The 21,340-nt window shown below is 33.4% G+C and overlaps 1 protein-coding gene across 2 annotated transcripts in view; it reads left to right on the top strand.

The window, feature by feature from the left end:
- EYS (EGF-like photoreceptor maintenance factor) overlaps positions 1–21,340 on the top strand; it is a 779,301-nt gene that overhangs the window by 139,121 nt on the left and 618,840 nt on the right. For both annotated transcript variants that reach the window (XM_085543820.1, XM_085543822.1), the window contains exons 8-11: positions 1,598–1,702; positions 1,987–2,126; positions 11,963–12,129; positions 17,757–18,010. In XM_085543820.1, the coding sequence (XP_085399946.1) occupies positions 1,598–1,702; positions 1,987–2,126; positions 11,963–12,129; positions 17,757–18,010 (666 nt within the window). The remainder of the gene's footprint in view (positions 1–1,597; positions 1,703–1,986; positions 2,127–11,962; positions 12,130–17,756; positions 18,011–21,340) is intronic.

Consider the following 21,340-nt stretch of genomic DNA (forward strand, 5'->3'; position numbering starts at 1 on the left):
TAATGTTTAGGATGAGATATCAGTTGCTAACAGTTAGTTTTTTTGTGACCTGTAAATACATGAATATAAAGGCTAACATTTCAGCAGGCAAATCTTAAGTGTTCGTGTATTTTTAAAGGACATGTTTTGTTTAAAGTTGTTGATGGGAGAGGGGTAGATGATACGGAATTTGAATAAATCAAACTCTGGCTTCTAACTTCAACTGTCACCAAAACATTTGCTTTCTTATGATTCTGGTATTACCAAATTAGTAAAGTAGGTATAACTGTATGAGTTGCTTGTGTCACTGAAGGATATTTTAAAAATAAAAATACAGCAGTAAAATCCTGAACAATGTTGTTTACCTCCCTCGTTGTTCCTTGCACCTGCTGAACTTATTCCTAAAAGAAGAATAACATTCCTAATTGCACACAAAATTCTTGTTTGAGTTATATGAGTATTGCAGTTCTCAATAATTCAGCTCTCACTCACTGTGCAGTGATAATTAGGCATTAACAGCTAAGTGGATTACTGTGGAGATCTCTCCTGACATCCATTTAACACTTAATCAGATCTTAATACTATAAATTATGCATTTCTCAGCAGTATTCAGATTCTAATAAATTTTATAGTGGTTTGGAGTTACTAGGTTTTCATAGCCTCACTGTGGCAGTGAAAAGTTGCAAAGTTTGCTTAAAAGATTCAGTCTTTACAAGGATTTCAGTTTTATACCAAAATAATTCTTTAACCTAGTTTGATCTGCACTAATGTTTATTCACAACTGCTTTTTGAACAATTCAATTCCACCTTCATGAATAAATATGAAAATTGGATCAAAATCTTTATTGAACAGAGGCAAAGTTTACTTCCAACTTTCTTTTCCAGCGTTACCTTCCTTACCTTAAGAAAATTAATGGGAAATAACAACATATTTTCTAGGAGATAACATACCTTCCTGGATGCATTCAGTTCACTTCCCAATTAAAACTTCTATTAAATTTTTAGCCTTTCTTTTTGCCTATTCTGTCACATAAAATTGTATATTGTAACTCTTATCCTGACTCCTTTAAAAAAAAAAAAAAAAACCACAAAAAACAATAACACTATTAATCACAATAGTATCAGATCTGTTTTGTTACCTTTAGTATCAGTACAAGGTGAGTAAACTGGACTTCTGTATAAAGTTTCTCAATGCATTCTAGTAACAAATATTTGAAGCATCTAATTTCCTGTTGTCTGTATTTTTAAAATTTCAAATAATGCATATATATATATATATAATAAATGTTTAAGTTGTCTGGAACCTCATGCAAGGATTTAAATTGTGAAGCAATATTGCAGGAAGATTATTTAAAGCAAAGGACACTTTCTCTTTTCTCTTCTCTTCTCTTCTCTTCTCTTCTCTTCTCTTCTCTTCTCTTCTCTTCTCTTCTCTTCTCTTCTCTTCTCTTCTCTTCTCTTCTCTTCTTTTCTCTTCTCTCTTTCTCTTCTCTTTCTCTTCTCTTTCTCTTCTCTTCCCTTTTTTTTTTTTTTTTTTTTTTTTTTTTTTTTTTTTTTTAATAAAGCACATTAAATTCATTCTTAACCTTGGTAAGATCTTCTTCTTTTTCAAACCCAGGAAAATTCTGTGCGTTGCAAATTGATAACTGCAATTCCTTTCCATGTGAGAATGGAGGAACGTGTGTTAACTATGAAGACCACTTTAAGTGCATTTGCCCCATGGGTGAGTCAATTTAAATTTATAGAGTTTTCTGAACACAAGAAAATATTATCCAAATATCTAAGTATTTATATATATATATATACATACATACACACACACACACATATATATATATGAATGCACACAAATAATCTTTTTACAAAAAAATCTCATTTTTTTGCTTTGTTTAGGAAATGAAACTGCCAAATTGCTTTAGTAGAGTGGTATTAACAGCTAACAGTGTGAACAGACACAATGTCAATATTGTGAATGAACTGTGATTAAACATTCTCTTTGTGGTGCAGGTTTTGAAGGTGAAAGATGTGAACTGGATATTGACGTCTGCCTATTCTACAATATAAGCTGTGCCCCAGGAGCAGTGTGCATGAATAAATCTCGTGGATTTAATTACACATGTTTATCACCATGTATTGGAAACACAGAGGTAGGATAAAGTGATATATTCCCTCCAGTGTTTTTTGGGAAATCAAACAGGTTATTCTAATTGCAGTGAGCTGACATTACCCACAGCTTATCTAAACACAATGCAAATACTCATTCTCATTATATTCTTATTTTAACCTTCTTTTCCATGAAACATGTGAAAACAAAAGTGCATGACTTGACTAGTTTAACCACCTCCAGACAAACTTCATGTTCTCTGAGCTCTGCCTGTCTTATTCATTATTGGTTTATTTATTGATGTCTCCTTTTCCTTACTTTCTGTAGAACTGAAACTTCTAAGAACTTGAGGCAAAAATTTCTTGATATGTCCTGATATGCTTAAAACTTATTAGAGAGAAGGCTGATGATGAATTGGTGCACAGAAAGAAGGACAAAAGCTGTATTTCCACAGACAAGATTAAATACGTTGATCAGACAAACAACAAAAATTTTAAAAGAAGACTAACTGTTCTGCGAGGAGAGATGATGAAAGGTTGAGAGATGACAGTCAGTTGATGAAAAACTCAACATGAGTTAGCCATGTACACTTGTAGCCCAGAAAAACCAGCAGTACCCTGGGTTGCATTAGGATTAGCATGACCAGCAGGTCAAGGGAGTTGATTCTACCCCTCTACTCTGTTCTCAAGAGACCCTACTTGGAGTACTGTGTAAAGTTCTGTGGCCCCCAATGAAAGAGGAACATGGAGCTGTTGGAGAGGGTCCAGAGGAGGTCCACAAAGATGATCAGAGGGCTGGAGCCTGTGATGGGGACAGGCTAAGAGGGCTTGGGATCCTCAGCCTAGAGAAGAGAAGGCTTATGGGGAAACCTTATAGTGGCTTTCCAGAACCTGAAGGGAGCCTACAGTAAAGATGGGGAGGGACTTTTTATAAAGATATGTAGTAACAGAATGAGGGAAAATGCTTTTAAACTGTAAGAGGGTAGATTTAGACTAGATATTAGGAGGAAATTCTTTACTGTGTGGGTGATGAGATAATGAAACAGGTTGCCCAGTGAGGTTGTGGATGCCCCCTCCCTGAAATTATTCAAGGCCAGGCTGGATGGGGCTTTGAGCAATCTGGTCAGAAGGAGGTGTTCCTACCTATAGCAGGGGGTTGGAAATAGATGATGTTATGTTCCCTTCCAACACAAACCATTCTATGATTATATGATATGGAAATGCAATTAGAAAGCAAAAATACAGAATTTATCAATTTTTCATTTCTTTTATTTATTTTTGTGTGTGTGTGTGCATTCTAAGAATTTTATAAATAATTGAGTTAGATGTTGATATTATTTAGGTCAAAATTTTGTCCAGTATGGATGCAGTTGTATTTCAGAACTTTATTTAGTATGTCATCCTCACTTCCCTTTAGTGACCCCTTCAGTTAAGTTACTGGTTTGGATAATATTCCTAATTCCAACATATCAAGGTGGACTAAAGGCCCAGGCCCCTGAGAGATTTTGGTATGTGATAAAGTGAAACATTGTTGCTCCTTTTCATTATGATGCTTGCTTTACCAGCTATGTACAGAATGCTATATATCCCTTCCAAACAGCTGCTTAAACATGATAGCCAGTGTTTCAAAAGCTTAATCAATCATTTTATTGAAATATATTCAACATAACAATATACACATGGAGCAAGCAATACGTTTATGAAGAAGCAATCAACATTTATGTGACCTTGAAGTCTATGGGTGCACACTCACAAGTGACTACAGAATGTATTATTGAAATACTACTGGCTCAAATGTTTGTATTTAAATTGTTCAGCATCTGGTAAATTTTAACAGTTTCTTGATTTAGGTTGTCATACTGAGTGCAAATTTATTATACATGGCATAACATTATAATGATATAATAATTATTATGGCTAGTTAGGATGGGAAGAGATGGTGCACCAAGGATGTTGATGAGAACTACTGAAACATTTTACTGTAATACTTGCTTTAAAGCCCTCAGATATTCATACAAATTTTACACAGTCTGTGTGGACTAAATATATGAAAGTATCTTTCTCTTTATGTTCCCATTCTACAGGTCACTTGTTTTAGTCATAATGTCAATAATTAAGGAATCTTCTAATGGGAAAGGGAACTAAAATGAAGGAATGTTATATCTGGTTTTTACTTGCTTTCTTCACCTATATAATATATAATATCATAGAGGTAGTATTATTCTCTTGCTTGAAAAAATAAGTCTTTTATCAGTTCTTTTCCATTTCCATTTGTACCTTAGATATGCTGAACTGTTTTGACTCAGTTTGTGCAGTTAGTACAGGAGATCAAAAAGAATGTTAATATTTCTCATGTTATCTTAAAGTACAGAAGGTAAATATAAGTCACTAGGGTTCTTTTATCTTTTTATAAACATACAATGATACTAACATGAACTTTTTTTTCCACTGGCACAACATTTAAAGTGTTTAGGTTATTTTTCTTTGAAATAAATATGCTCAGTATGACATCAGAAAGAAAAAAGAAAATACCCCGGTCTCATTAGAATATGTCACATCCCCTACCATTTTTATTGATAGGAATTTGTAGAGATTTGCTAAGAACAACGGAAATAACAAATAATTCTATTATAACATGCTAGTCCAAGATAGAGTAGGCAGTAGAACAAGCGTTACTGAGCCTTATGGCATAGCTACAGGAATAGGTTAATGCCTTAATTAAAATCTCTAAAAGAAAGAGATAGTTCCCTTTGATATTACACCAGTTTAATTCTTTCTTTTGTTATCAAAACTTATGACAACTCAGTAGAGAAACAGGCTCAGTGAGTTGTCCGATTAAATTCATCCTTGGAAAGCATACAATAGGGATAAGCTAAAAAGACATTTACTATCGAAATCATTGTCAAAGCTGGTAGCCCTATCTCAGGTTTTAGTATGACAGCCAGTTAGTGAACTGTGTGCATTTTTGATTTTCCACATGAATTTAGTTTGTTGCTCACCACAGGCTAATAGCTGTCATATCCAAATGATATTCATTCCTTCAGCAGAGGTCAGGACATTCCTGGCATTTATTGTTTGGGGTTCCACCCTCACAAAGTCTTCTATGTCAAAAACAGGCAGTGGCAAATGTTGAAAAGCTTCAGTCAGACACACAAGTGTCAGTAGATAAAAGATACAGAAATTTTGAAAAATACTGAAAAATCTACCTTGGTAAGAAAACCATCCTATCTTGCAAGAGGAATAATCAATGCCATAATTTTAAAGTGATTTCAGCATGAGCACTTCATTAGCTACTGAATGTGAAATTTTTTCATTCACATTTAATGACCTGAACTACTGATTGAGTACCTGGGGAAAGGACCAGTTCACACCTGGGAGCACAGGTGAAGGCAATTCAGCTGTGCGACTAGAAGCCTGGCTCCGCCTCTCTTAGATGCTATTTAAGGCCTGACTGCCACCATGGTAGGATCTCTGGTTGGAAGTCTGTCCTTAGTGAAATTTTCCCCTGTGAGCCTAGATCTCGGATACTTGTGGGCAGTCCTTTTTTCTTCCCTTCTAGCACCTTTCTATTACATTTGTTCCTCTGCCATTACAACTCTTATATCACCTTTACATCATATTGATCTTTCTGAATGCTCCACATATCTTTTCCAATCTTGGTGATTCTGTGATTCTAAAATTCTATGAAAAGGGAAAAATGTTACTATTTCAGCATTTTTCACCCCTTCTCTGAAATAAGTTTTAACTGAGGTAGGATGCTGATGCAATATTGTAGGCCTGCTCTGTTCTGCTATTGTACTTTGCACACACAGGTGCAGTAGATACTGAAAAGAAAACCTCATGTTCCTAACAAAGGTTTCTTCTAACAGAGAGATAAACAGTTTTTACTGAAGGGCATGACTCCTCACTGAGCACATTTCAGGTGTTTTTCTCTCTCTCTCTCTCTGTTTTTTGTTTTTGTTTTTTTGTTTTTTTTGGGTTTTTTTTGTTTTTTTTTGTTTATTTTTGTTTTTATTTTGTTTTTTTTGTTTTTTTGTGTTTTTTTTTGTTTTTTTGGTTTTTTTTTGTTTTTTGGGGTTTTTTTGGTTTTTTTTTGTTTTTTTTTTGTTTTTTTTGGTTTTTTTTGTTTGTTTTTGTTTTTTGGTTTTTTGTTTATTTGTTTTTTTGTTTATTTATTTGTTTTTTGGTTTTTGGTTTTTTGTTTTTGTTTTTTGTTTTTTGTTGTTTTTTGTTTTTTTGTTTTTTGTGGGTTTTTTTGTTTTTTGTTTTTTTGTTTTTTGTTTTTTGGTTTTTGGTTTTTTGGTTTTTTGGTTTTTTGGTTTTTTTTGTTTTTTTGTTTTTTTGTTTTTTTGTTTTTTTGTTTTTTTGTTTTTTTGTTTTTTTGTTTTTTTGGTTTTTTGGTTTTTTGGTTTTTTGGTTTTTTGGTTTTTTGGTTTTTTGGTTTTTTGGTTTTTTGGTTTTTTGGTTTTTTGTTTTTTTGGTTTTTTGTTTTTTTGGTTTTTTGTTTTTTTGGTTTTTTGTTTTTTTGTTTTTTTGTTTTTTTGTTTTTTTGGTTTTTTTTTGTTTTTTGTTTTTTTGTTTTTTTGTTTTTTTGTTTTTTTGTTTTTTTGTTTTTTTGTTTTTTGTTTGTTTGTTTTAGACCAGATCCATACTGGTCCCATGGCCTGAATTATTGTCTGGAAAATGTTAGGCATGTTCCCAAAATGCATCTTTTTCAAAGTATTTTTCTCTTTTTGTGAGCTAAATGATCACAAACTACCCTTTTTATTTGCAGTTAGAGTTATATTTCCCAACTTCTGAATAATATCTATGTGCTCAATACAAGCTTTGTGGCTTAGAGGAACTCCAACTTTTGTATTTGTCATGGTCCTGATATTGGCATGCTCTTCAAGTTTGTGCAAAATCTGAGGCACAATTTCCTCATCTGTAAAAGTAAAGCAATTGTTTATTATGCAGTGATGATATAAATAAAATATGGATACTTGTGTTTCTTTCTTTTTCCCTTGATACATTTAACAGTTGTTTCTATAAATATTTTTTGTTCTTCTACCACAGCAATTTACGTTCCTAAAAGATGAGTTATCTTAGACAGTTTCACTGAATAAAACTTCAAGCTGATTTGTGAAATCACTGAAGTGGGTAATATTTTATGGAAGTCTAAATACAAAGATTTAGGATTCATGTGATATTGGAAATAAGGCCACTGCAATTTGAGTAGCTTTTAAATTTAATTAAAAGCAAAACAAAAACAAACAAACAAAAAACACTGAGTTAAAGACTTCATACTTTGTCCTTTAAGTTATTTTTTTTCCAGTATTCAGTAGTTGGACAAACAAATGTGCTTGCTTTTAGTAGTCATTACAGTGTAACATAAGTATGAAGTGTTTATTTTTGAATTACAAAGTGAAGGAGGAAAGAAACATGCAAAAAATATTCAAATGTTCTAAATTGTCACTAGGATTTTTGTTATTAACCTTGAAATTGTGCCTACAAATAATTTTCTCCTCAGAAAAAAACAGTTGCTAAAGATGCATGTGACAAGAAAATCATAGCTTTAGTTTTGGATAAGATGTTAACTTCGTGTTTCTGACACATTGCATATACTGTTCTATTTGTGCAGGTTTTTTGTTTGTTTTTTTTTTCTTTTTTTGTTTTGTTTGTTTGTTTGTTTTCCCCAAACTTTTAGTTTATGTCTACAGAAAGGATTTAGGGTCTCAGACCTTGGTGGCTTATTCAAATCATGCTTTGTTGGTTTAAGGTAAGTTTTTGAACGTTCTAAAAAGAGAACATACGGAATTGCTTAATGGAATTTTTTTGGTTTTTTGTTTCTTTTTAGGAGTTTTTATCAGAAAAATTTGGAAGAGGCTGTTTGTGAATCACTAGCTGTTTATCTTTGAGAACTTGAGAGTTAAAACAGGAGAAGTTGGAAAGAGCAGACAGTGCTCATTCTTATACATTCATATACATAAATATATTCAGAAATATTTTTTACTTATTTACTGGATGCTAATTATGAACAAAATATTTAATTTTCAAAAACTAAAATGAAGTTTAAGAAGGACAGAAATGTAAGAAGTGAATTTGAGATAATTTGTGTTAAATCTATAAGAAGTTGAATTAAGCAGAGTGCTTCCTTCCTTCTAGTTATATTTTTCCTTTTCTGTTTTTCATATTTTGTGGAGGATCTTTTTTAGCAAATATATCTTGAAAATTAAACATGTACATTTTGGTAAGTTTTTTGTTTATTGTTTGGTTTTAAGGAAATCATTTTATCCACCTAATGTATCATTAGTCTAGGAAAGAACACAGGGCTGATGAATCACAATTACTCTTTGAGAAAAATATGAATATCTGTGTGCACTTGCATTTGCAGTACAAGTATCTAAAGACTGCAATAGCGATATGCCTGAAATGTAGTTAAAAAACAATAATAAAAATCAATTTCATTTAAATAAACTGCAGGGAGTATGCTGGGAGAACTGTTAGGAAATAATTATTGCACTGGGATGAGTTTCTTCAAATTCACTGTATTGTCTCTAACAGTGGACAGTAAGTATTACATGGAGAATACGCAGCCATACAAGTAGGGCTACTTGCCTTACTGTAAAGGTAAAATAATAAGAAAGAATAAAATGTACAAAAATACGATTGTTTACAGCACAAGCATTATCATCAGAAATGCAATGATGAGGCAGACCACCACAGCTTTTTTTTTTTTTTTTTTATCATCTCTTAAACAGTGCTTAATTATAGATCTGTACTTAATTATAGCTATGAAGAAAGTTGATTTTGGAGGTAAAAATTATTGATTAGAGTATACCATTATTTCTGAAAGTTTTATTGTTTTTTTTTTGTTGTTTTGTTTTTAATTTGAAGTATTTACTCTACAAGATGTGACAAATTTGCTGATAAAAATCAGGAAAAATATAATTTGCAGACTTTGATTTCACTATTAGATTAATTTAGCATTAATTTCTCTTAAAATCCTTTATTATCTTAACAGAAAGTATTCAGTATTTAAACAGATAGGAAATTAACTTTTTTCCGATAAGATAAAAAGCTTTCAGATAGAGAAAACTTACAATTAGATTTGATGCTAAAATATATTTTATAGGTTTAATTCAAATTTAAAGCTACTTTCAGTTGCACTAAAATCTTAAAGAGCAGCATCTTCACAATATAAACTATTAAACAACATTAAATTAAGTGAATGTTGTGGCAATATTGAAATATAACTTTTGTCTTAATTTTCTAAGGCTTTTCTAAATTATGTCATGTAATCATAGAATGACCTGGGTTGAAAAGGGCCATAATGATCATTGAGTTTCAATCTCCTTGCTATGTGAAAGGTTGCCAACCACCAGACCAGGCTGCCCAGAGCCACATCCAGCCTGGCCTTGAGTGCCTCCAAGGATGGAGCATCCACAGCCTCCTTGGGCAACCTGTTCCAGTACATCACCACTGTCTGAATGAAAAACTTACTCCTAATATGTAAGCAAACCCTCCCTGTATTAGTTTAAAACCCTTTTTTCTATCACCAGCCGTCCTTGTAAACAGATGTCCCCCCTCCTGTTAATTTGCTCCTCTTTCAGGTACTGGAAGGCCATGATGAGGCCTCACCAGAGCCTTCTCTTTTTCAGCCTAAACTAGCCCAGTTCCCTCAATGTTTTTTACATAGGGGAGGTGCTCCAGCCCTCTGATCATCTTAGTGGCTCTCCTCTGGACCTATTCCAAGAGCTCAGCATCTTTCTTGTTCTGGAGGCCCCAGGCCTGTACACACTACTACATGTTTGTGTTAAAATATATGTTAATATACGGCCTACTTAATGAAGAATTTAATGAAGTACTTAATGAAGAAAATATTAAAGATTTAAAAACACTGTCAGTGTTAACAACATTTGTACTAACAATTTTTCGACTCTTTACCTTCTTATAAGTCCATACTGCAATCCCTGCAATCCTTTTATCTGAGTTCCCAATTACTTTCAGTTAATTTACAAGATCATGTAGAAGAAAAAGAAAAAGAAAAAGAAAAAGAAACTGGTAGAAAGATCTAAACATTAAATCAGTGGGAGCTGAATGTACTTACCCCAGAGTTACTTTTTCACAGGTGGTGAAATTAAATATTGTTATCCTAAAGTAAAGATTGTTATCCTTGACCAAGTAACATTCAAACATCAATGAGTGGAACAGGAAGTTAGAAGACTATTTGGTGTTTAAAATTGTTACTTTTTCTTGCATTGAATTTTATTTGGGTTTATTTATTTATTTATTTTTAATTTTGATAAAATAGTAAGGCTCAGCATTTTTATTGAAGCAGAAGTGCTTATTTAAAAAATTAAGGAGACCAATCAAAAAAGAGAATACTTCTATGACTGTACAAACATTTCTTTGCATTTATATGGAGTGCTCCTCTTCAAGTAGTTGTCCAATTGAAAAAGAATTCCAATTTATGTCTAAAATTCAGTACTGAGAGCACAGTAAAAATCTCTCAATTTTCAGGTCAATTTAAAACTTAATCAAAGACAAATGAATTTTACAGGATTTCTGGCAAGAAATGTTATTATTTCAAATCTTAATGGCATTTTAAAGAGATTCAGACTCAATCAAACTGAAGTACTAGCGCATTAACTCATCTTCTAGACACCATTTTCTTTAGAAACCAATTGATTAGAAAGAGAGGTCTTAATTGCTTTGAAAGGAAAATGTAGTTATCCATTTTTACTCCTGCAAATTTTCCATGGAAATGAAGCTACACCTCAAATGTAAAATAAAGAAAGGACTGTTCATTCCTGCTTTGAAGTTTCTGTAATATTTGGAGAGTCCAGTGAGCACTGTTTTTGTTAGTAATGTTAGGAGTAAAAAAAAAAAAAAAAAACAAAAAAAAAAACCCCAAAAAAACAACTGAGTTTTTTCCCAACCTAGGTTTATTACTTTTTCATTATAAACATACTGAAGGAGAACATCAAGGGATATCAATACTATGATGTATTATATGGATGTGTTCAAAGGAGGGTTACAAAAATGGGTGAGGGTGGACAAGGCATACGAGGAGCAGCTGAGGACCCTGAGTGTCCTAGAGCCCATAGAGAGGAACCTCATCTCAGCTGCACCACTAAGCTCTGCTCTCTGCGACAGATACATGGCCTGAGCGGAGAGCATGGACCTGTGTCAGGGGAGGGGCAGCTGGGGGCTGGGGACAGGGTCTGCACATACTGGGCATGGAACAGGGAGCCCAGAGCCATGGGCATGGCCCCTATCTGCCAGAGTTCAAGGAGCATTTGGACAACACTCTCAGATATCAGGTTAGTGGTGGCTTTTTTTGGTTCCTCTTATGCGAAGCCAAGACCTGGAATCAGCAATCCTTGATGGAGTCTCCTTTTCAACACAGGACATTCTGTGATATATCAATACCTATAAATATGTTTAAATAAACAGGTTCAAGGTTGTGAATCAGAATCATTATGACAATGATTTGATCTGTTTTTTCTTGATAACAACAAATTAAACTAAATTACATCTGTGTTTTAAATGCAGGAACAGCTGCAGGTTATTTCACTATCACCTCTCATAAAATGTTTACGTTCTAGAGTGAATTAGGGTAAATGTCATTGTTAAATTGAGCCATAAGTGGGTGTTTCCAATTAAATAATTGATACATTGATTTAGTAACATTCAGTATGTCATGTTCTTAAAAACTTGAATGTGCTGTGATAGCATAATTTTTAACAAATGATAAGATATTAAATAACATTTTTGTAACAATTGGTTATTCAGTTAAGCTCTTTTGAGAAACAAGAGTCAAAAACAGAAACAAATCAACAACAGACAGCACCTAGACAAAAGCCTCTTCATATGTTCTTGTAATTCTTATGTTCAGGTGTGTGCAAATGGAGGTAGCTGTTTCTATGATGAAGACAACCAAAAATATCACTGTGTTTGTGCTCTTGGGTGGACAGGACAAACATGCCTGGAGAACATTAATGACTGTGAGATAAATCAGTGCCAACATGGAGCCACATGTGAAGATGAAGTGAATAAATACAGGTACTAATGTGATGTCAGACGTTTATTAAGCATGCTTATTGAATAAGACAGTTTTGTCTGAACTATTATAAAAGAAAGCCTTGCAAATATTTATATCTCTGGACAAAGAAAATAAACCAGCTGTGCAAAATCTCAACAAATAAATAAATAAACCATGCACTTTAGCAAATGGTCAACACTTTTAGGAGCCTGAGTGTGACATGGAATAATTTTCCTTATGAAATCTGAACGATACTTTTCAAGTAAATGGTTGAAATGTTATTTGTGGGTTTTGTGCATGTTATTTTGGTTTTTTTGTGCGTGTTTATTGGTAAAACTGAAATTTGCACTTTCCTCTGTGATATGTAGATATTTGAATGTAAGACTGCAACATAAAGTGTGTGATTGATAAATCTGCAATTTTCCAGTCTATTTCAAAAAAGTGACAAAAATCTTATTAGAAGAACAATCTTAAAAATCTGCTGGTATTTATCATGAAATGAGTAGGACTGAATACATGTGGTAGAAAACGAAGTTGTGAATTTGACTCCTAAATCCATATTCAAGGTACTGACAGAAAGCTTTTGATTTTTACATTTTCAAACTTTGAAAGGTAAATGGTGCTAACTGATTAATCTGTTTATTTAAGGAGCAAATGACATCACAAAGATTCCAATCCCAAATGTGTTAGCTGATAGTTTTATTATCATAGAACATGACTCCACAGAAAAACAGTGAGGTATTTTGAAAAGAGAGTGAGTTAAATGTTTACAGTGTAATATGTTCTCTGTGGACAGAAGACTGTCACTTCTGAATGACAGTGAAGAATTTAATTAATTCATTTATTTATTTATTAAGAGAAGTGAGCTTCCTTGAAAATGATGGTATTTTCCAAGTGTTGCTTATTTTCAGGAATTAACTGGTTGTAATTACAAGAGGAAAAATGAATGCAACTTCTGCAATCACTCAACTTTTTGAAAGGTTCTTGCAATTTGCATTTCTATTTTAAAATTTATTTCAGTTTTGATAAAACAGATATCAAGAGCTGTACTGGATACAAAGTAGTCGTAGGAAGATGCAAGAAGCTGTCATCAGAACATATGGTGAATTAGAAGTATAAGTATTATTAACAGCTCTACTGAGATCCATTTTTCAAACTATTACAGCCATTCAAAACATCACTCTAATCTCCTTCACTCATTATAAGCATTTTTAATTGTTTGTTGTCAAAATGGTATATATTAATTTTTTAATTTAGAGAATTAGCATAAAATTTGAGACTTTTCTACTAGTTTTAGGAATCAGAATTTCTAAGTTAATTTTTAAATGGTCATTCTATTCTTTCAGTGATGTTTTTTTATAGCATTGCTAAGACAAGAAAATCATGAAGAGTATTCAGCTATGTTTCTACAATGCTCTTCTCTCCCTTTTGAACTGTTGATGTCTGCAAAGCAAGCTATTACATTTTTACCAGTTGAAAAAGTGCATTTAATTGTCTATAATTTTTCTAACTTTCTGTTGACTCTTTCTCCTCTCAGTTTTAAAACTTTAGAAATTTTAAAACAGTAATGACATAGATTCTCTTCTTATATTGAATGCGAGTTCACTGCAGGGAACTGCTCTGGATGAAGGAGAGGTACTAGGTTTCAAGCCTTACAACTGTGATACAGATAGAAAGCAAAAATAGATAGGAGCAACATTATAAGAATAACATCTTGGAATAAAGTCTCCTTCGTTTTAGGTAGCTTTCTCTTAGAACTAAACTGGCTGCAATCAGATTTCCTCAGAGCCTTTTATTAATCCAAATTAATTACTGCACTACCAGCTGAGACTGTACTGTTTGGGATATCATAACTAAATCAAAGTGTATTTCAAGTAATATATCCCCCCCTATGTTGAAGTCTCAAACTTCCAGAGTCAGACCCGATAAGAAAACAACCTTTCTCTTGTAATATGATAATGCCATGTCCCATACCAGTGTGAAGGCTGTGGAGCACACTGCCAGTCTTGGCTGGACTGTCCTACAACACCCACCATATAGACTGGATTTGTCACCTGACTTCCATCTGTTAAGGCCAATGAAAGATGAAGTACATGGAGAACATTCTCCTAGCAGAGATGCCCTCACAGCAGCTGTGAAACAGTGGGTCCCCTCCATTAGTGCAGATTTTTATGAGGCTCTTGTTCATCACAGATGAAGGTTCATAGTTAGTATTGGTGACTATACTAAAAGTTAGTGTTTTGTAGCTGAGAATTTGCTCTACCAAATAGTGCTTTTTGTATCTGTTTCCATGGAAATAAATAGAAGGCATTACTTTTTGAGAGACCTCATACATTTTGTGTTTTATAGACAGTAACTAGATCTTGTGGTTATCTTAAATAATATATACAAAGGCTGTTCCATAAATAATGCCTCCTATTTTGTTGCATTTGCTCAGAACTTTAGTGGCAAATATTGTTGGTTTGGCAGTAGATATAGCTGAAAATTTGCTCTATCAAATAGTGTTATTATCCTTCTTGTACTTGTTGAAGGTTCCTTGGGAATAAACAGGAGTTATTACTTTCAGAACTACCTACATACTTGTATGTACTTCCAACTTTACTGTAGGTATGTATATGAGGATGTTTACAAAAAGCCAGAGTGGCAGTAAATAACTTCACAGTCCACTTATGAATGTATGTGCAGTTCCTTTTTCAACTGTAAAACAAAAGGATTAACACTAAATAAATTTAGTTAATCTGCTGTGCTCGTCTTAAATGTGCTTTCAAAAGCAACATAGAAAATACTCTGATCAGTTAGCAAAGATCAGTATAAATGCTATTTATCTCCAGTCTGGTCTTTGGCTTTTCTCACGTATTTTAAAGATTCATTAGCTGGCCACAGTTTACTCAGTGGCCAAGGTTCTGCATCTTTCTATGCAAGCAGACTGAAAGTGTGCTGTGACAGCTGCTGTGCCTGGACTCACAAGAATGAACCTACCTACATAGCTGCTGTTCTAGACTTTTATCTTATTGGTATTGGTAGGAAAACATTACAGCTACACTGTAACTGTCCACATTCCAACGGCATGTTACACCTTAGACTAAAATCCATTCCTGAATTATCTGAGTCTGTCCTTTACATTTATTTCATGGATGTGTAAAATTGATGTGCAATGCTAATAAGGTTTAGGCAGTAAGGTATCAGTATCCAGCAAACAACACAGAATGTGTAGGAGTAAAGCAATCCACTCATAACAGAACAAAACGTCTTTCTGCAACAGTAGTCTATTATACAGTCCACTATTTTGAGCCACTGCCACAGTTCTGCTCGTAATTAACCATATAAATCAGTTGCTGAGTTTCGTATGACAGGATGATCCTGATTTAAAATGATTTTCTAACCTAGCATTAAACTGTGGAGGGGTGGGGGGGAAGCCAGCTACTGTATGTGCAGGATATCAGTGATAGCTAAACTTTGCAAACTTCTCACACTGAGGGCACATGAGGATTTTAAGGTTTTGCTTTTCTTTAGCAAAAAATGTAAAATAAAATGTCTAAACACCCGAGAGCTTGATTTATCAAGAGATTTATCAAGAGATGACACAGATTAAATCCAAAAGTATCTGGTTATAATTTCACCTAGAAAACCAGGAAATTTTAGACTCAGTTATTTTATATGTGTTCAGGCACTGGAGAATTAAAAAGAATCTGATATCATTGTTGATAGCACAGAGTAGGAAACATGAAACTGAAATTAGAAGATCCTTCACTAGTTCTGTTTCTGTGTAACTCTTTTGTCATCTTGAAGATGAGCTACACTAGTAGTAAGAACAGGGAAATTAAAGAAAATTCCTTCTCTTTATCTTTTCCAGAAGATCCGTAGGTTTAGTACTCTTTTCATTATTATGGTGAGCTACATTTTCAAAGACTGATCGCATGCACAGAAATAGTTACTAAAAAATGGCTATTGTGTCTATAGCTAACTAAGAAAATAGTGGTGAACTACATACTTTCCATGCCAAAGTTTTACTATTGGTTTAAGATAGAAACAGTGCAGCTAGAGAGCTAAAGGTAACTAAACTTCTCTTGCCTTGCATGTTCGTGCACAATGAGAATAACAGTCTATGAAAATCAACATTTTAACAACTATGGGAGCTATATTCCTTCTGAAAGGAACAGAATTATCTGGAGCCCTCAAGAAGAAAGAAAAAAAGATAGATCTATCCTTTGCTAAGGATTGGCTAGGGCTGGAATGGAAAATACAGTAGGTGCACCTACTTGAGTAGGTACTGCAGTGCAGAAACAAGGGATCTATAAAGCAAAAGTGGTTTGCTGAAGAATTCTTAATCTCACTGGATTTACAACAAGCAATCTCTAGTTTGGCCCGTGAGCTAAAGTCTTTTGGGAGCTATTTATTTTATACATAAGGGTTTTTTCCTCCTCTTTTTTTCTTCAAAATTACTTTGTTATAACAGATAGAGATCCCATGGTATCTAGTTTGTAAACAGATGAAGTTTTTTTGCTCTTTCAAATTCTATCTTGCCAAGAAGAGTTGCAAGTGAAATTAGAGTTTAACTGAACAGAGAAAAAAGTGCACAAAGTGTACCACTTTATGTTTGTAACTTCTTTAGTCCAAAAGTTATACTGCCAAAAATTTCTGAAAAAATGACATTAAAATTCCCATCATTCTGTCTTTTCCATATTCATAGTCTTACACAGGGTCCTTTTTCCTAGTAAATTAAAATTATCCTCTTGGAAATGTGATGGGAGAATACAAATACTGAAATGGAAATTTCCAGAATTCTAATATAAAAACAGAGGAACAGCAAGCAAATGAAGGAAATGAAAGAAAAAAAACACATTAACATTCACTTGTGTTATGAAAAAAGGTAGACTTCCTGCCAGATGGATTGGGACAGAAAATTGCTATAATCAAGGCTTCCTTAAAGTGTTTCTGGCTTCCTTAAAGTGTTTCCTGCTTCTAAATAACATCCCTGTGGATTGTGAATATTTGAGGTTGTCAGCTGCTTCTTCCGTTAAATAATCTTTGTCAGAGAATAAAGTATGATCAAGCAGGGAAAATATTGCTGAGCATAAGAGCTTTGGATTTCTGCAAGACATTAAGCAACTAAGAAATAATAAAATAATCCAATAATCCTTATTTTTTTTTCCCATTAAAAAAAAAAAAGAAAAAAAAAAGAAAAGAAAAAGAAAAAAGAGAAGCATAGAAAGTCATCTCTAATTTTATGTGTCATCCTAAATTGTGGAAATAATAGTCAGTTCCATTTCTTTGAAGTTATATTGACTATTTCTCTAGTTACAGACAGAAATTACAATCCTTGCATATAATGGTACAGCATATTTATATTGGTTTTATGTCTAGAGAAGGTAGGATGTTTCACATTGTATTTATTTCTATAAATGCAGATAAAATTGATAAACTTCGGTGATACAGTTTTTTTCTTCTCATGATCTTGTAGCAAGCAACTAACTCTTGTTACTGGAAAAAATCTTAAAATCCATAATGCTGGTAGCATATACTAGATTTTATTTCAATATTCTTGTTGGAAGTTTGACTCCAATTGCTACTATTTTGCCATTACTATTACTATTACTATTTTAGTTCCATTTATATCAGAGTTCATCTTTTTTAAACTTTTCAACAGGTGCAGATGTCCCCTCGGTTATACTGGCACTTTCTGTGAAACTGATATAGACAACTGCATTGGAAACCAGTGCTCTGAGTATGGTTTCTGCCAGGATCACTTGCATAATTACAGCTGTATCTGCATGCTTGGATATGGAGGACCCTTCTGTGAAGTTGAAATTAATGAATGTTCAAGTTCTCCTTGCAAAAATGGGGCTATCTGTGTGAATCTAATTGGCAACTTTTCTTGCCATTGTGCTGAAGGATTCAAAGGTAAGCTTTACTGGAAGGCCTTGTACTGCAAATGTGATTTTCTAACTCAATTTCAACAATGTTTATAAGACCTTTTATAAGAAATATGTATATATATGCATAAAAGTATATATTTACATGTTTTCATGACTTGTAAGAATTTTAACTCAATTAGCATGGAAATGCTAAGTTTAAAATTTCAAATATTTTCATAGTCATTTCTATACATTCATATATACAGACATAAGTAACTTAAACTTACCAATTTTTAACATTTCATTATGTGATTTCTTGATTGTTTGAATTCACATTGAATAATAAGTGATATTTTCTCTCCATATTTATTCATTAAAAAGCTTGTATTACAGGAAATCCAGGAAAGTTGGATTTATGACAATAGGAAATGTAGACAGAAGTGTTCTAAATAATAAAATTCAAAAACATTTATCAATTGAAAGACTATTTGTGAAGATCACAGTCCAGAATTAGATATAATTATAGCTCTGAACAGAAATATATAAAATATTACCATAAATTTTATTAGCTAGGCTAACCTGTTGAGTTTACGCAAGGTATCTTTCTCAACTTTAAGTTACTGAGATATAATTTAGATTTGGCAGCAAGCGTAGACAGCACTGTCTCCAGTCCTGTTTTGTTTTTTTTCTGTAATGATATGGGTGATGGGGCAGCAACTTTGTTGATGACACAAAATTGGAAGGAGTGGCTAATACAGCAGAGGCTTGTGTTGCCATCCAGAGGAATCTCAACAGGCTGGAGAAATGGGATAACATGATCCTCATAAAGTTCAACAAGGTTAGGTGCAAAGTCATTCCCCTGAATGGGACTAATTCAGGTACTAGCACATTCTGGGAGCTACCCAGCTAGAAAGTAGCTTTATAGGAAAGGATCTGAGATAGTGGTGGACACAAAAATGATGATGAGCCAACCTTGTGGCAAAGAAGGCTAATGCTACACTGTGTGGTGCTAGAAAGAATGCTGCCACTAGGTTGAAGAAATTAATTCTCCCCCTCTACTCAGCACTGGTGAGTGCTGAAATGCTGGATACTTCACAGTGCAAGAAATGCATAGTCATATTGGTTAACTAAGGTACTCTCAGAGTGAGGATTCTTCAGCATCTGATATACATGTTCTGCAAGGAAAGGGTGAGAGAGCTGGAATTCTTCAGCCTAGAGAAGATAAGGCTGAGGAGGGAATCTCTTCATTATGTATAAAAATCTGAAAGGAGGATGCTGAGGACAAAATCAGGTGGTTTTTTTTGTTTGTTTGTTTTTTTTTCCAGTTGTGCTTCATGACAGAACAAGACAGTTTGCACAAACTGGAACACAAGATTTCCTTTGACCATCAGGAAATGCTGTGTGGGTGACAGAGCACTGCAGCAGATTCTCCAGTGCAGTTGTGTAGTCTCCCTCCTTGAAAACCTCCAAAAAATATCTGGACACAGTTCAGGGCATTCTGCTCTAGGTGACTGCTTGAGCAGAAAGATTGGTCTAGATGGCCTTGAAAAGAAGGTGTTTTCTAAATTTAATGATTCTGTGATTCTGTGAGCCTGAGTTAATATAGAGGACATCCCACTAGAAAGTATTTTTGTCTTATTTTATAACTCAATTAGGGATTGTGTGTTCGCATTCCAAAAGAAAGAATTTTGAAGTAGAAAAACTTTTCACAGTATGATTCATACTGTGGAGCTCATTATCACATGTACTGAATATATTGAATTCTTTTTTTCCTTTGAGTGTAAAACAAACAAAATATTAATTTAAACTTTAAATTTACAGAAGTGTTATCACAACTCCAACATTTCCATTTTTGTATCCATATCATCTCTTATGTTTTGTGATCATAGGATATTTTTCAGTTCTATCAACAGCACATTATGAATCAGTGAAGAGTATCCCAGTAAATGCTAGAAAGATATACTTTAGTTTTGTTATGCCATGCAATTCAAGCTCTTTACATATCTATTTGCTTCAGTTTTCCTCAAGTGTACTAAATTCAATTTAAGAGGAAATATCAAATGCAGTAGCAAATAAATGAAAGTGTAAAGCCAAAGTTGTTCTTGCTCAGGAGTCTGTAAGAACTTGGGAATTATAAATGATATATGTTAGGATTCATAGGTTTGCAAGCAAACCATGAGTTCCTAACCACCAACTTTTTTATTCCCTTGGTAAAAAATAAATTAATAATCCCCACGAGAGTTTTATTTCAGGGACAAAATTTGACATAGCTCATAGCTGTCTTCTCTGTTTAGATGCTCAGTTTAGTCTGAAATCAGCATTTGTCAAATGTTTTACATTCTTATAGCTAGGGTCCCTTTTGGCATTGCAGAGGGATTTGCCAATATGAATAGCTTGGATGATCTCATTTGATAAAAACAGTCTCATAAAAAATTAAGGCTTGAGTGTCTGCTTATTAAAATTATGTATTTTGTGGCATTATGTATCAGAATCTTCCCTCAAACTGTGAATTGTACTTGTGACAGAGTCTTTAGTATGGACAAAGTGTGTAGATGTCTGGAGTATTACACTGCCTGTAGGAATTTCATAGAAGCTTGCAGTAAGTCCTCCAGAATTGGAGAAGATTTTTGAAAAAAAAAAAAAAAATCTGTCTCGTCATTATGATGATATGACAACCCTCTATATTGCCTCAGAGTGATTCAGTTCTTCTAACATAACGTAGCTCTCTTCACTTGAGAAGTCACTGTCATTTTCTCTCTCTCTGTATCTTCATTTTATTCCATCTCTCAAAATCAGTGCTTAGCATTACATGGTTCCAGCTTTCACAATTAATTTATTTCTAAGCAAATAATGCTGTGCTTCATTTCTGGCTTAAAAGAAGCTCTTGTTGGAATAAAACACTACCTTTATTCAAATACATCCTTCATTAAAAGTTTGTTTGTACAGGAAGACAGCTGCTGAGAACTCCAAGTAGATAAGTAATATCACCTCGTTGTTTTCTCTTGAGGGTTTTTAACTGTATGACATTGATTGCTCCCTAATTAAGATTTGGATTTTTTTTTTCCTGTATTCATACTGTGTCACACTGATCCTTTATTGCTTTGTTACTGATCCTTTATTGCTTTACATATGTGCAAGGATAATAACAGTATTAAGGCTCATCATGAATGTATGTAGTAGCTTTTCAATTTCAAACCGATAAGAAACTTTTATCATATATGCTGCTTTCCAGTTTTCTCTCTTTTTTTTGTCCAAAAGGGAAAAATAACATATGGGCTTTTAAAATATCATTGTGTAACTTTAAACTTCTGTGCTTTCGTGTGGGTTGTTTTTTCCTTTTTTTTTATGCCAAAAATACACATGACATTTAGAGTCT

The sequence above is a fragment of the Coturnix japonica genome, chromosome 3 (assembly GCF_054131305.1).
Source record: "Coturnix japonica strain WE chromosome 3, WE-NBRP24, whole genome shotgun sequence".
Classification (NCBI taxonomy): Eukaryota; Metazoa; Chordata; class Aves; order Galliformes; family Phasianidae; genus Coturnix; species Coturnix japonica.